Source organism: Oreochromis niloticus, linkage group LG15, assembly GCF_001858045.2.
Source record: "Oreochromis niloticus isolate F11D_XX linkage group LG15, O_niloticus_UMD_NMBU, whole genome shotgun sequence".
In the NCBI taxonomy this organism is placed as follows: domain Eukaryota; kingdom Metazoa; phylum Chordata; class Actinopteri; order Cichliformes; family Cichlidae; genus Oreochromis; species Oreochromis niloticus.
Genome location: NC_031980.2, coordinates 33,674,790 through 33,690,838, shown reverse-complemented (window position 1 = coordinate 33,690,838; position 16,049 = coordinate 33,674,790). Strand labels below are relative to the sequence as shown.

At 40.3% G+C, this 16,049-nt stretch overlaps 1 protein-coding gene across 15 annotated transcripts in view; it reads right to left on the bottom strand.

Annotated features, from left to right (window-relative positions):
- Positions 1 to 16,049, bottom strand: part of ptprsa (protein tyrosine phosphatase receptor type Sa) — a 220,684-nt gene that overhangs the window by 78,887 nt on the left and 125,748 nt on the right. For 8 of the 15 annotated variants that reach the window (XM_003449057.5, XM_019345869.2, XM_019345864.2 and 5 more), the window contains 3 exons: positions 13,994 to 14,182; positions 11,892 to 11,900; positions 6,865 to 6,882 (listed from right to left, as the gene is read on the bottom strand). In XM_003449057.5, the coding sequence (XP_003449105.1) occupies positions 6,865 to 6,882; positions 11,892 to 11,900; positions 13,994 to 14,182 (216 nt within the window). The remainder of the gene's footprint in view (positions 1 to 6,864; positions 6,883 to 11,891; positions 11,901 to 13,993; positions 14,183 to 16,049) is intronic. The other 7 variants (XM_019345866.2, XM_019345868.2, XM_019345871.2 and 4 more) reach the window with 1 other exon arrangement.

The following is a 16,049-nucleotide window of genomic DNA, read 5'->3' as shown; positions in this document are numbered from 1 at the left end:
CCCTTTGCATAAAGCTCACCAGGGGAGAGAGTGTGTGTGTGTGTGTGTGTGTGTGTGTGTGTGTGTGTGTGTGTGTGTGTGTGTGTGTGTGCGCTGGTGCAGGGGGAGAGTTTATGAGAAAATGTCCACACATCCACATAATACAGCGTTCCAGCCCTTCTGCTATTATGCGATAACCACCCATCAAAATTGTGACAAATGCTCAAATAATCTTGTAAATGAATACATACTTTAAAGAATTATTATTATTAATATTCAGGTTTTAATATTGCTATTCAGTTATTTGAATTCCTAAGCATTTTAAGCTTATACATTTACACGCCACTCTCTTTGACCCCCATTCTTTTCTCGCTTATTGTCATTATTATGCGTTCGAAAACAGACGCCTTTGAGCTACTTTCAGACATTATTTCTCACCGGCAGCGCTTCTTATATACTATTCGCAAATACAGTAAACCGAAATGCCTGGCGACACTGAAGAAAAAGGTGCAAGGGACAAAGGAGGGAGGTGAAACAACAGGCGTCAGATCATTCCTCATTAGAGCGCTGTTGACGGCACTTCCTGATGATATCATTAGGGCTTCTGGCTGGCTCAGCAGACAGATTGCAGCCGAGGCCTCTCTGACAAACACAGCACCATTGCTCGTTAACGTTTAGCCAGGAAGCATCAATATGCCAGCAGCTTCCCTGGATGCTTTGTAATATACCATAACCTACTCCATCACATCAGCAAAGTAGATTGAACACAGTGTTGAACAAGGCTACTATTCTGGAACGTTGGCCTAATAAGGTGCTTCAGCTGTGCCACAAATGAGATCATTGATCCAGCTTAATTATAAAGATAACTCACTTTCCCTCGTGACTATTTTATACCTCTGGGTCAGTTTTTGCTTTTCAAAACAATAATAAAGACACAAAGCCACAGCAATCTATGGCGCTCTATTTTTTTTCTTTTTACCGTCTCTTCATTTCAATCTAAAACTCAGATCATCCTCATCCCTCACGGGGGAACTGTTCCTGGCACACAGCTCGTGAACCAAATGAAAAAATCTACCTGCAGAGTGCAGGTGGCACAGTCTTCGCTGTGGGTTTATGCAAGCATCTGATTTGGATTTGTTTGATGTGCACTTGGAACAGCAAATGCCAGCGCGGTGGCAGGTGGGTTGGAATGTGCTCAGAAGCTGAGTGCCTCAGCACAAGGGAGACCACAAAGTAAGGACTGTGTGAAGTTCAACTCCAGGTGGACGCTTCCAGAAAGCTCTGCCAGCGGCTTGTCACCCTCGCTCACTGTGCTGAATTATAAAATTGCTGGAAGCCCCTCGTTGTTAACTGTTAGCACACGGTTGAATAACAACTGATGTTCTATGTCACGTGCTGTCGGCGGCTACTGATCATTTGCCTCTAGTAAAAAATAAATGTCAATCGATCACGTGTAATTTGACAGTAAACAAAATATGACCACCGATATCTCAATGATGCACAAAGAATCAAAGAAAATGCACTGAGAGCCAGCTATTAACAACATTTGGTGTTGTTCACAAATTCCTGGCAAAGAGGGGAGTGCAAAGAGAGAAATAATACACTTTGAGAGAAGACGGGGAGTTTCATCTGCTCCGAGACACCATGCTAGGTAGGATTATCTATTGTTTCCAAGCCCCTACTGGCTTCATTACAGAGTCGAGCTATTATTTCAATGTGAAGCACTGAAGAACACACAAAGAGTCTTTCTAGTTGCAGAATATGGGAGAAAAAGTTCGGGAGGCAAGAAAGGCAAGTACAAGATGCTTGAAAGCAGAGAAGGGCGAGAGGCAAATGAAGGAAAGGAAGCTAAAGAAAACAAATGTACAGGGACAATGTCAGAGAAGGGGGAATATACAGTATTTATTAGCTTCTGTCTTAAAGTTGTCATAACTTGCCCTATGACAGCTGGGATAGCCTCCAGGCCCCCCATGACTCTGAGAAAATGGATTTCTTAAAAATTCTAGGAAGAAAACACTAAAAACCCCGTTTGACTCTGTGACTTTGCCTTTTGAAAATCGGGGCTAAATACAGTTTTTCATGTTCGTTTTGCTATATATTTTCCTTGAGCTCTGGTTTGCTCTTTTGTAAATGATTTAGTTCATTTAAATTATCTCACCACATAAAGAGGAAGCAAAAAATAATAATATTACTCTTTGCAATGACCAGTGACCAGGCAGGCAGTCTAAGGCCAGATAATATTACCGTATAAAGACAACAAATGTCTTTGATGACCTATCTGGAGCTGCAGCATGCATGTGTGCACGCAAGAAACCAAGACCCATGTGTCCTTTTGTTCCTATCACTTCTCTTTTTGTGTTTATTTATTTATTTTAAATGGCTGCGCTCTGTGATTTGCATAATGCGCTCTGTCTGCTCTGCCAGCCTGTTGTGCGAGTGGCCAGTGGCACAAGAAATGAAATAAATGCTGAAAATTATCTTTCGCAAACATAACACAAAGAAAAACACGCACCGGGTCTGTTCAAACACTTCGTGTTTACTGATAAAGACAGCAATTTATAGTATTGCTCACATGCTTATTAAATTCATCCTATATGGGGTCTTAATGCCATAGCTTCCTTGTCCCCAGCTATTAATCTTTATCACAAATAAAAACTGCTGTAACTACACAGATCACAGGGTTTTTTTCAGAAAAGAAAATACACGTGTTAGTGCTAATCTGCTTCTAATCATGTCTGGATGAACAAAAACCACGGGTACTTTTACTTTATATATTATCTGCAAACAAAAACAGCACTTTACTCCAGTTACAAAATGAGTTTTTGCAGGTTTATCACTGCTGCGGTTCCAGTTACTACAGAACAAATCATTGTTTTTAATGTTTTGTCCTGTCCTGAAGATTAACCATACAGATTAACCATTCGAGTGATGTCACTTTTCATAGCAATAGATAAATAAATAGATATTGTAAGTGTGCAACTTTAACTCCAGCCCAGCGTAATAGAGAACTACTGTGCGGTTAGCACTTTATTTCTTTGCTGTCTAATTTAAGGACGTTTAAAAAGGACACTTGACTTTTCAAGGACACTATGTGAGCTGTACTGGGAATGGATCAGAGTGTGTCCTGGAAGAGCTCCGGCTGTCCGCTCAACAGCTACAATAATCATTAGTAAACTGCCTCGGCTGAGTTATAATTCATGTTTTACTAGGTCAGAGCAGTAAAAGATACCCTTCTGTCTGTTACTCAGTGATTAATGCATGGCACAATATTAAGGTCAGCATTAAGGGGGAAAAAAGTGGCTAAGTCTCCTAATGACATCAGTTATCCAGGTTGATCGATCTTCTAAGTCTGAGTGACCACAAAGACCCACAACCTCCAACCTCCCCTGCTGCTCACTCTGACTGTCTTGCAGCAAGTTTACTACCTTCATTCATTTGATAAAGAAGGCTGTAATGGAGCATTTGTCCCAGCTGTGACGGCTGCCCTGGTTAAAAGTGCCACATGCTGCAGGCTGACCTGAAGAAGAGCACTGAGGTGCCAAGGTGTGATAACAAAGAAGACTGCCTAGACGAGGTTCAACAAACACATGTTTTTGATTCAGGGACAAACACTCTTGCTGAGAAACTCTTAAAAGCACATATCGCTTACTGTCCTATTCAGTTTATGCCAATTTTGATCATTTAGAACGAAGTCAAGGTTAGAGAGCTATCTTATTCACAGACAGGGACCATTCAGATGTTTCACAGACTTCATTGTCCTTTTTTGTAGCTAACAAACACAGAATATACCAATTGGCAAGGTCTGGCAAAAATATGAAGATTGGGTGGACAAAAATCACAAACTGAGATGTGGAAAAGAAGAGAAAAAAGAGTGGAACAAAAGTCTCCTTTATGAGAGGTGAAGTGAAAAAAAGAGACAAAAAACCCCATAAAAATAAAAGAAGGGTGGGAGGAAGAGTTAAAAAGACAGACAGGCATAGAAAAACAAAAAGACAGATGAGGGGATAAAAGGAGGGCGAGGAGGGGCCAGCATGGTTGATTAATTTCAGAAAGTGCCTAAAGCTGTGGTCTGCCCACCCCAGTCGCTGCTTTGTAGCAGCTTTGCCATGTGCCCCCCCCCAAAGTCCCATTTGTGTAATTCAATTAGTGTGCTCCAGCAGGATTTGATAGATTTGTTTAGGCGGTGAACAAAACGGCTGGCCAGCTCTCACTAAAACCCCAAATTAGCACCTTACTGTATGAACAGACACGGAAACACAATAACCTCACTAGTACGTGCATTAAACTCATCTGAGTGCACAGAAAAGTGCAGACTGCAATCCCAATAAAACTTTAATGCCTCAGTTTCTACTGATAGCTTTTTCAAATGTTGTATGCTTACCATATAAAACTGCAAATACATAAAGACGTGTTTAATAACTGAGAAAGGTCTTCAGGCCACACCTGAAAAAAAATCCTAACGGTAGCCAGTGCTACCCCTCAAGTAGATGCACCTATGGTATAAATGTGAAAAAACTAGGTGCTTTTCAGAAATGCTGACCTCTGACCTTGACCCTGAGTTCAAAATCTTTTGAGATTTTTAGTAGCTGTACCTATTGTTATCACATTCATGACCTTGGGTGTCCACACTATTCGCCTGCCCACCCGTCTGCCCGCTCGGCAGGGTGACGATAATTCCCCATCAACTTTTTACGGCTGAGGGGTATAAAGCAAAAAAACCAAACAAAAGCAAACCAAAATTTTGTTTTTCATTTTTACAAACTGTTGGTTAATTTAAGTTTTGCGACAGCTGTTTCAGAAAACAGTACTGCACAATTAACAAAGAACTGCTGAGTTATGGGACATCAATTCTGTTTGCAGCTATAAATGACAACACGCTGGAAGTTACAGACTTCAGCTGTGTACCCGCAGCTTTAATAACTGCATAAATGAAGACAGCCAGTAGCGCTACATGGCAGCCAAGTCTGGACTTGCCATTTTCTCACTGTCTCTCCCCTCTGTCTGTGTCCTGGCTGTCACTCCGCAACGCTCTGCCACCACCCCAAGGTCATTATGCTGTGATCGCACCAGCATGAGGCTCCACGTGTGATGCCATTGTTGTCAGAGCCCATCTGGTGGCTTGTAACGCTCCCATGAAATTAGTAATGAAGCAGGTAGGGAGTCGAGCTACCTTTACAGCGATCGCTTACCTCAAGGCCGGCACCTGCATGGCTTCGTATGGAACTAAAATTAACTGAACTTGTACATTATGGGAATCTGCTCTTTCACAGAGTGAAATAGAAACGACTCGGCAGTGAGACAACAATGCTTTCCCTAAAGAGCTGTACACAGAACACCTGCATATTCATAGGTCCATATGAACATGTCTTTCTCAAACGCCTCAGTCTTCCATTATAATTTCAGTCCACCTTCAACTCCTACCCAATTTGTTTTGTAATTACATATGCGGCATACACTCCTGACAGCAGGTCAGTATTGGCAATGGGTGAAAAATCGTCTTTTTCAAGCTGCTTAAGTCATTATGCAAATGCAGAGTTCACAAGTTACATTTGTCACAATATGATTTATGAGGCCTTCTTAATTAACCGAGAAGATGCAGGGAGGGCTTGGTTTGGCTGTGTTGGACTGCCAGCTCTTGTGATGTGCTTTAATATGTGTGACAACATGGTACTGTTTAAAATATTTCCATGCAATGGTTGTGTGAAACGATTGAGGATGGAGGACCTCTGGACCTACTGTGGGGTTTTCCCCTTATTTATCATAACATCCAAATCCAACCAAACATCCATCCATGCTCTTCCACTTATCCTCATCAGGGAACTCAGGGGAATAAATAAAAAAATAAAAACAAGAGTTGAATTCATCCCCTTGCTTACATGGACAACCATGGGAAACTGAGATATTCACTTACCTGCTCAGCCTGTGGAACAAAAGCGTTTAACAACAACCTCGCTGAATCAACCGAGACTGCATGTTTCAGTTATAAAGTGGGATAGATAATTACAAAGGAAAGTTAAAATGTCCGGGGAAAAAATGAGGGGAGAAGAAGAATTATTTGAACAAAGCCTTTGTGTAATTCACAGGAGTCTCACTGCTTCACACCTGTGTCCTTCCATTCTTACCCTGATATCCTTCCATTCGTCCATTCATCCTCTGAAGTTATAAAAGCAGTTCTTTTGTATGTTAAAAGGATGCCCATGCTGGCATTTTCTCAGCAGCCTTCCTAAATTTGCAGTTATAGGTTTATATCCCGTAGAGTAACATGAGGGAATTAATGCAACTTTTGTAACTTTTGCTGCCCCTGATGTCTTATCTTTTTTAGGGAGGTGCATTCGAATATAAGATGAGGTTAGTGTCCTTGTGGTTTATGCACAAATGAGGAGGATATCAAAGCAGGACTGGAGGAAAAAACTGTTTTCAACAACCATTCTGCCATGAACCTGTTGATGACCTAAAACTTTATTGTCAGAGGTAAAAAAACAAAACCAACACAACTCCTAGCAGAGCTAACAGGCCTCACCATTCATCTGTTTCCTCTTTTAATCTAAAGTTTCCTGATGTTTATTAATAACAGGAAGATACAAACACAGAACACACTGACACACACACACACACACAGGTGGAAGAACAGTACATCAGTGTTGACATTAAACATGGGATTGTCAAAAATACATGACGAATGTGACACAGAACACGAACACAAATGGGGTCTTAATGAAAGCGGGAAGAGAAAAAGGTTGTAGTTTTTTTTTTAAACCAGGAAAGCCCTGATTATTTCCCATATTTAGTCACTTTGGTGGAATTAGAAGTGGTTATATTTGATTATGTGTCAGTTAAAGTCTTTTATTTTTCTCCTGTTTTTATCGTGATGGTTAAGCATCTTACCTCGAATCGGGGTACCCTCTGGAGGAGACACAAAAATGAAGACACAACATCAGTGAAGTTCAAGGTTAATATTAGTAATAGTTAGAGGAGGTGTTTGGGTTAGACGGGTCACTCAAACTTGGCGATTAAACCATTGGGTAATCTTGTACAGATAAGGGGGCTAAAATAAAAAGAAAGTCTAACTGCCGGTATCACAAAACAATGGGGAGTTTTATCGCGCTGACCTACTGCTGTCTTTTTTGGCCTTTAGTCGCGGCTGTAACTTAGGGTGATGAGGCAAGCACGAGAGGTTTGGTTTCTTAAGTTGACAAGTTATGCTCCTGTGGCGTTTTTCCAGCCAGCTGAACTTGAACAAGGTGTCTGTAAAAACTGCCACTATTCAGTACTGGGCATCCGCATTGAACCTTAACATGTTAAAGGCAAGGGAAGAATCTCCACTGAGCAAGAATTTCAGGTTGTGCCTTCAGGCAACCGCAAGTTAAATCACACAGACTGAAGTTCTTATTTATCCTACAAGTCATAAACCTGTTTAACTGTGACAGATAGGCTCTTTACCTCAAGTTTCATCCCTTATCCCCAGTCATTCAATCTCCCTGCTTTTTCCAATTGTTTCATTTCACTGCGAGTTGTATGTTTCTCTATCTTTGTTTATTGTGAGGCTGTATTGTGTTACATGGCTGACTGCAAGCCAAATGTCCCATTAGGGACAATAAAATATTGAGCTTATCCAGTCACTGGCCGGTGGGCTTTTTAAGTGTAGTTTGAAATGTTGCATTGTAAAATGCTTCCCTTACAGGCACAGCTTTGGGTGTGGGAAGGGGAGCCAGCTTAACTTAAACCCCTTCAAATTCAAATTAAACTGTCCTTCCACTCTTGACTGTTTTTCATAATTCCTTTTTGTTTTCTTGCTTGAGCGGCTCCTCGATTAATTTTCTCTCTTTCACCCAGTTTTAGAGTTTGTTTGCTTTTGTGTGTGTGTGTATCCGCAGTATTGCTTCTCTCTTAGTCTGCATTTTTAAAATCAAAGGATGACTCATGGCAACAATGTGCCCTTGGTTATTCCTACTTGGCATAGACTGCCTGCACCCACAGGGCTAAGGATCAAGGGTTCTCACTATCCACTGAGCCTAACATTAGAGGTTTGGCCCATGTATAGGCATGCAGTCATGCATACTGCCCAGAGAAAATACAGAGGATCTGTTTAAGTAAGTTCTGATGATATTTTCCCGAGTGTGACATTTTTCCTCGGCAGTGTTACGGACACTTGTTCTGCTTTTGGACTGTTATATGTTGACATCATGACGGTCTGTTTAACTACACCTTGTTTTTCCCACCACTGTCACTGACAGGTCTAATGAGTAGTGGAACAAGCTTGATTGCAAAGTGATGGTTGTGGGGCTGCACAATGACTAAGGCATATAAAACAGAATCAGGCATATTTATAGCTTTATTAAGCTGACAGTAAAACTGCATAGGTGTATTTCTGTTTCTGTTGATTTGGAAATGCACACATAGTTTTATAAATCTGTTGGTTTTTTTAAAATATAATCTCAGCCCTGCATTTTCCATACTTTTTACAGTGCAACGAAGGGTGTGAGAGGCTCAGTCGTGGAAATGTTCAGCACCTTCCGGTCAGATTATTACATTTTTGTGTACAGAGCCATCTTTTGTGATACCAGCAATTAGGATTCAGTCACTGAGTTTGAAGTTCTGCCTGGTTTACAATGCTCCTTTTTGCTCTATTGTACTGTGTTATATATTTCTACATCAAAAAGTTTACATTCATGTTTTTAACATAAGCATTTGTCGACATTTACTGTACTGGAGTTTAATTTATTGCTACATTTATTCACATTGTGATTAAAGTGGAAAATCAGGGTGCGGGAGCACAAAATATCTCTTACGTTCTAGATTTGCCTAGTCTGTAAAGACTCAACGTTTTGTAGCCACAAACAGTATTACTGTGCCACAGTGATCACTTAGAGTCATTGAAAAACCAGGCAAAATCAAAGCGACAATTTATTCATTTCTGCAATAACTCTGGAGACCATATAAATATAGGTGATCACAAGACAAAGGACAATGGGGCTGGGAAGGTTATGTTGTTATTAAGTTAGAGTTTGATTAGAGGCTGCAGGAAGCTGGTTTATCTTGCTTTAGCTCAGATGGATTTTAGTCGGGAGTTAAGAGGTTACTAGTTGAAGGTTAGAGGTTAAGGTCAAAGTTAGGTTAAGGTTAGAGTAAGGTTAAGGTTAATAAAGCAGGTTTAAAAGGGGGAGGATCTTATGAAAGCCTGGGTGACAAAAAACTGAGAAGGAGATGAAAACAATAAGTTTAATGAGGAGGATGGGGGATAAAGGAGAAACAAATACACAGAGAGAGAAAACAAATACGATTCTTTGGTTTGTAATAGTTTGCAATTTCTAATTTGTGAATATAAAAGGCATGAGAATGAAAATCTAAAACTTTGTTGAGGAAGGCCAGGCAGGCTGGGTCCACAAAGCCAGCCAATATTCAATTACAAAGGCAAATCCACCTGTATTACGGGCATGCAACCTAATGGCCATAAGCTTCCCATCTAAGCTTTGGTCAGCCAGGGGTTGATCAGATTAGGGTGACAATGACCTAAATATATCTCAACCTGCCGCTGTCTTCCTCATATTATCAAATGTGGCATTATTTTTTTCCACAGAACACCCCAGCTGTTTCATTAAACAATCCTCTGAATGTTTTTTTTTTAAAATTATTAAAGTCTGTAACCAGATGGCCAGATTGCCTCTGGCCAGAGATGTTACACATCTGTGTGTGGGGCAAATAGGGTTGCGTGATTGGCAGAGTGTCAGAGTCTGGCCACCCTCAAGAGGGCGTCTGGCTGACCTTCTCATCACCACAGACACTAGCCTCGGATCCCGGTGGTGTCACAGCAGGTCGGAGGGAAAACCTAGCTGTTGTTACGACCCCTGCAGAGGTTCGAGCCACTCTCTTCACAGCAGCTTTGGTGACACTGGATTTGAGTGTTTACCTGTTACATGCAACTCTAACTAAGCTCAATATATGCTTAAAAGTGGCATCTAATGTCACGGTCCTGATTTTGAGCCTTTATTATAGGAAGAACATAAATCTTTAGAACACTTTTGCCCATCCTCTTACTGTCATTGTGGCCCACAGTTAATCTGTTCTGGCTGACAAGGCTAGGGAGGGCCTGAGGTCTGGAGACATGGGAAGTTAAGAAGAAATGTCAAGCTCCCTATACACACCTCTGGAAGAGCTCCTCTGGAAACCCTGATGCAAATATCCCTTCTGACAGCAAAGCAGGGACTGGAACATAAGGAACCAGTCTGCCAGCTAATCAGCTATGTTGGAAACAACAGTAATACATCCAAGTGGTAATGCTATTTCCGTCTTTCCGTATCTTTTCCTTTTTTTGGAGCGCAAACACTTTAAATCAACATTCACATTTCATGATTTAATGATGAAGGCCAAATAGAAGGAAATATAGATTCTTTGCAGAAGCTGGAAGCTGAGAAAGTTTTTGAAATGATGGACTTTGGCTCACTTTCCATGGTCTCCTTTCTCCTGCTTCTCTCCCCTTCCTCTTCCCCTTTAACCACCGTTTATGGCAGACGGCCCACCAGAGTTACCCCCCGAGGCTTGAGAGTGTGCCTGATGCAAACAGAGAGGCCCCAGAAACTGTCAACAGTGATCAGCACACCAGAAGAAGTTGGGGGGAGGCTGAGGCTGTCACATTTTTTTTCTGTTTTGGGGATTTCTTAAGTGCATTTATAAATGCAAAATAGAAAAAGTTATTAGGGACCAAAGATGGCTACTAGAAGTGCTGAGGGGATGAGAAGATGGCAGCCTAGGGGGCTCAAGCCATAAATCACCATAAATCCTGTCTGACTGCTGAGCTTTCCAGCAGAGGAGCTATAGAATAAAAGCAAGCCCCAAAAGCTAACATAACCTTATAAGAGGTATGGTACTGAAAAAAGGGAAAGTAATTTCCTTGTCTCCCCTCCTTCTTGCACGTATAGTTTGAAATTTCAGCAAAACACGTCCAGCTTAAAGTGACTGGGTATATCTTTTGCAAGTATTTCGAAAGTCAGGAGGCTATGAGTTGAGCCCTGATTACTCTAGTCTGGGCAATAAAGTCTGAGCAAGACATTTGTTAAGTAGTGAAGCAGAGGGCCAATCTGGCAAGAGAAGAAGAATGCTCTCCTGACAAAATATTTGGCCAAGACCAGAGGGTTGACGCAGCACGAGTTAGGGTTGGAAAACGCATTCCAGAAGTCCTGCACTGATGTTTAAGAATTCAAGCCCCTAACAGTACTCGCTACACCTTCAAGGAATGTTTTTGAAGCAACAAAGCGCACAAAGGTTCAAGTAAAACAGGTTAAATGAATCAGTAAACGCTGTGCATTGCTGGAAAAACGTGCTTGCTATATATCCCATTAAGAAGCCTAGAAATGCTTCAGGCTGACTGCAACGAAATGACTGCGTTGGATTCCAGTTATGTACTTAGGGCCTCTTGTCTTGCTGTCCAGCAGAAGAAAAAGAAGTAAATGGGATAAATCTTAAAGGTAACTTCATATACGGTTACTTCCGAGGTAATCTTGGAATCCCATGGCTACATGTATTAAAATAATGAAGACAGGGTCCAAACTGGACAGTTTATATGACCTACTATGCATGTTACCTCTATCATGAAGTATGACGCTGCCTCAAAAGACTTGCTGCTTAAAACTAAGAAAATATGCTGCTAGGTAAATCATGATGCTTCCTCAACACATCCTGTGTCTTTCTATTATAAATCCTGTTGTAGTATTGAGGTGAAAGAATATATAGTTGAAACCAAGAGGAGTAGGGTAAAGAAAAATGAAGGCTATACAGAAAGAAAAAATAGGGAACGTGGAATTGGTGGGAAAGGGTGGAGGAGGAGCAGCGAATTCATGCATTCTGGACAGTAGTATAAATATGCCATGTGCTTCAAGGACAGTGGGCTGGTTTGCTGAGCTTTGCAAGACACTTACCAAAGGTTTCTGAAAATGGCAAAGAAAGAACAGGTAAATAGGAAAAGAAAAAAACATAGTTTATTTAAGATTAAGGTTCAATGTGACTTTCCAAGAGCTAAAGTTTGGTTTGGTGTTTTGTCCCACCACAGCGTTGTTAGCAGTTTTTATTACAGTGAGGTTTAATCGCAGTGCATTTTATTTATAATTTATGACCACATTTAGAGGATTTCTTTTTATTATGAAAAAGTTATACTGCTTTATAATCAGCTGTAAAATATCACAATTAGTGCAATTTTCCATTTTTTAATTGGCTTGTGTTTTTTTTCTCGTTGGGGCTTTTTAATTGTGTTAAAGGTCAAAATTACACAAAATGTGTTGAAGACTCTGCGATGTGGACAGACGCACATCTGAGTTTCAGACACAAATATGGACAAAACATTCAGAAAAACAGAGACGAGTAAACAGCTCTGTTTCAGTTAAACAGGACAAACAAAGACAATTGAAAAATCATGAAACAAATAAAGACAGATGGTACAGAGATTAGACAATAGACGGCAAGCTGAATTTCTTTGTGGATTATCCAGAGAGGCACAAAACTCAAAAAGCCATATTAACAAGGTTACCAGGTAATTGAATTTTTTTTCGAGAGGAGCTGGCCCTCCACATGAGTATAATACAGAAAAAAAGAAATTACTAAAAGAAATTACTGGTGGAGAGAAAAAAAACCCTACCCTTGCTGGATGCACGTGAGAAACAAACAAATCAATCAATATTTCAAAGTGTGATTGTAACTGTGCAATAAACCTTTCAGTGCACATTTCTATTTGTTCCTGCTTAATTCAAATATCTGGAATGTAAAATAAAGTTTAGCAACTCATGGCGTGACATTTAACTTACATGTTTATGTCATAAAAAGAATTTCATGATAACATCATCATGAAAATTTGGCTTTTATGTAGGAGGAGGGGCAGTGCTTGTACCAATACTTGGTACTAAATATAGCCCATGTTTCACATGATTTATATCCTTCTCATCAGTTGCACAGGATTCTAGTGAGTGACCAATAAGAAAAAATAAAAAACCCTGCAAGAATGTAATGAAATACCAAGACAAGGTATGGACTCAATTTGAAATTTTAAAAATTCTAAAATTCAATCTGCTTCAAAATTGAGGACACTAATAATTTAAAGAGGAACCAGTAAAAAATACAGAACTGTGAACTTGCTCTGTAAGGTACAGCATGAATAACTAGTTGACCAATTGATTACTTTGTGCGTATAGCTCTCGAGGGCCACAACTAGGACAGGAAGTGAATGACAACACACTCTTTATTTAGTGCCGTCTACCCAGATTTACATTCGCAACAACAACACAAAACAGAAGTCATTGGATTTTTCGAATGGTGACAAATCATCGACCTAAAATATCTACCCCTTGTTGCCCTGAGCCACCTGAGGGCCTGCACTTAATTAGCTATATAATTAGACTTTGCTTTACTGGGCCTCTCAGTGGGGTTTAATCAATGGGAACAAGACAACATATCCACCACTGAGTATGTCAGTAGAACATGGACCTTGCTCTTATTGTCTGCTGACACAGTTGTTGTGAATCCTTTGACCTCATTCTACATTGTTACACTCTAAAAGATCATTTCCATCACCAGCTACTGGATGATGACCAACAGTTATATTAACATGTACAAGAGCTTTTGTGCTTTACTTTAAAACTTTGTGCCTGTTCTCCATTTATTAGGCCAACATCCAAATCATTTAAAAAAACCTTTTTGTGTGATTTTCATTTGTTTAGCATAATATTTAGCACAATGTAATGATTATACATTTAGAGCTGAATGAATTCTCGGGTCACAGATTAAAGTAAAGGCTGTTGAAATAATTACGCATTCCCAAAACTAGAGAAATTAACATGTGTTCTCAGTGGCATTTTGAGAAAATAATTGACTTCATAAAAGGAAATACTGAGCATTACACATACATTAGCTTACACAAGACAGCAAAAACATCAATGTTACGTGCCATCGAAAATGTTCTGGGAAATTAAACGAGGGCTCACATTAGTAAGAAGGAACCAGAGCAGCAATACAATGCTTTAGCCTTCCTTACCTGAGCGTAACTGTTTGATTCGCCCATTACTTGCACTGGGGTCAATCGGCAGGAAGTCTTTGTACCAAGTGATTTCCGGGTCAGGGTTGCCACTGGCGGCGCAGAGCATGGTGGCTGTTCGAGTGCGCTCCACTACTTTGAGCTGAGGCCCCATGTCAATGATAGGGAAGCCTGGTGGAAGAAGGTCCTCTGTAAAAAAGAGCAGGAGAGAGCATGTGAGTCCTCTGAGGTTATTCCGTTCGCTTATTAATAGACTTCATTTTTACGTTTAGATTTCAAGTTTAAGTAAAGATTTGGTTTACTCTTTGGCTAGGTTAAGGCAACAAGGTTTAAGAATATTTTGTGAATGTGCTACCCACTAGATTGCCATGGTTACAAGTCCTCCTTTTACTATAGGCTTTCTATAGTTTTTTTTTTTACCATTGTGGACCAATTTCATATTATTTAAGCAGAAAATCTTAGACATTTTTCTATCTGAGCCACACTATAAACCCAAATGCCCACACTTGACACCAACAGACCCTTTTCATGGCAGACATTTTAACATGTCACAGTAGGGAAAGCATACTGACGCAGTTCCACGGAGAGTGCCAGTAAGCAAATACAGCGAACCAGCATCTGCAAAAGTAGAACCTCTCCCCTCAGCCATCGTTAATGCACCAGTGCTTTCCCTACTGTGACAAGTCAAAACGGCCACTGTGGAATAAAAAAGTCTGCAGAGAGATGTAACTGATCAGATTTGACAGATCTGCATTAAATGTGCATGAGTTCGGCAGTTACAGTTGAACATATTTGCCGTTATTATCACGATAATTTAAGTGCCATCACACTAATCAGTGACTGTTATTCAGACACACGAACACTGTGGTATCCTTACAGCTAATAATCACACACGATTGAGTAATTATTTCCCTTTAAACAGATGACAGTCTAGTGTTCTTCATTGTCATCGTCGTTCTGATGCAGGCTCCATGCTCTCTTAGGGCAATTAGTCTCATGGGTCAAATCCCCTGACCTCTACCCTAACTCGAGCAGGGTAGTGAGTAATTCTCTTTTGATGAGAGCTGAGGGGGAAGTACCCTAAGCTGTAATATGATTCAGAAGAGTAAGGCCATATCCCAAATTGGAGAAGATTGACTGACTTAGCTCGCTTTTCATTCGGCAAGCCAATGACCTCATGTTCACTTTGCAGACACTGTGGTGGTCTCACGGACATTTTGCGAGCACTAAATCAAGAGAAATTAGGGGAGCAGCTTGAGTCACAGACTCTGACTATCTGCCTTTAAAGGACAGTCATAAAAAGCTATTATTTATTTTCCTTTTGCATGTGACATCATGGTGGGACTCACTTAAAAACCTTAACAGAACCGAGGCATATTTCATTTTCACAACCACTACTGTCACATTTTTAAGTCATCGCAGTTAAGCATTTCAAATCAAAAGGCAGCAGGAATTTCAAGATAATGAATATTATTGATTCATGTAGCTTTTATAATGAATTGTTTTAGCTTTAATTGGTAAAATTGCCACATAAAGAAACTGAAATACATACGCGTATTTTATGGATTTATATGACACATTATGTAGGGAGATATGGAGAGTAGAGTAGTGGTTTTATGTGCTTTCGCATTTAGAAATGAAATACTGAATCTTAAGACAATCTGAAGAAACAAAAAGAAGAACCAGAGGGTCTCAAATCAAAGCCGTTAAACTAAGTCTGACGTCGGTCAAGCAAAATAAATATTTCAGTGATCGGTTTAAAAGAGTTCGGGCATTTACATCGTTTCATGCTTTCATAGCCTCTCCATCAGTTATTGATGATCACCCCATATAACCTCTAGAGCTCAAAAAGCAAGCCACATCACTTAGCAAAGACATAGGAACATGTTCTCACATGCAGCATCTTCTGTGTGACATCAATGATCCATGTATACCATAAAATGTGCTGCACTTTAGCATTTCTCCAGCTAGTTCTGCGTCTTGGACAAGGATATCTGTAAAGAGCAGGTCCACCTTGCTCTCTGAGTGTTACATCTGATGCATTTGACGTTGCCGG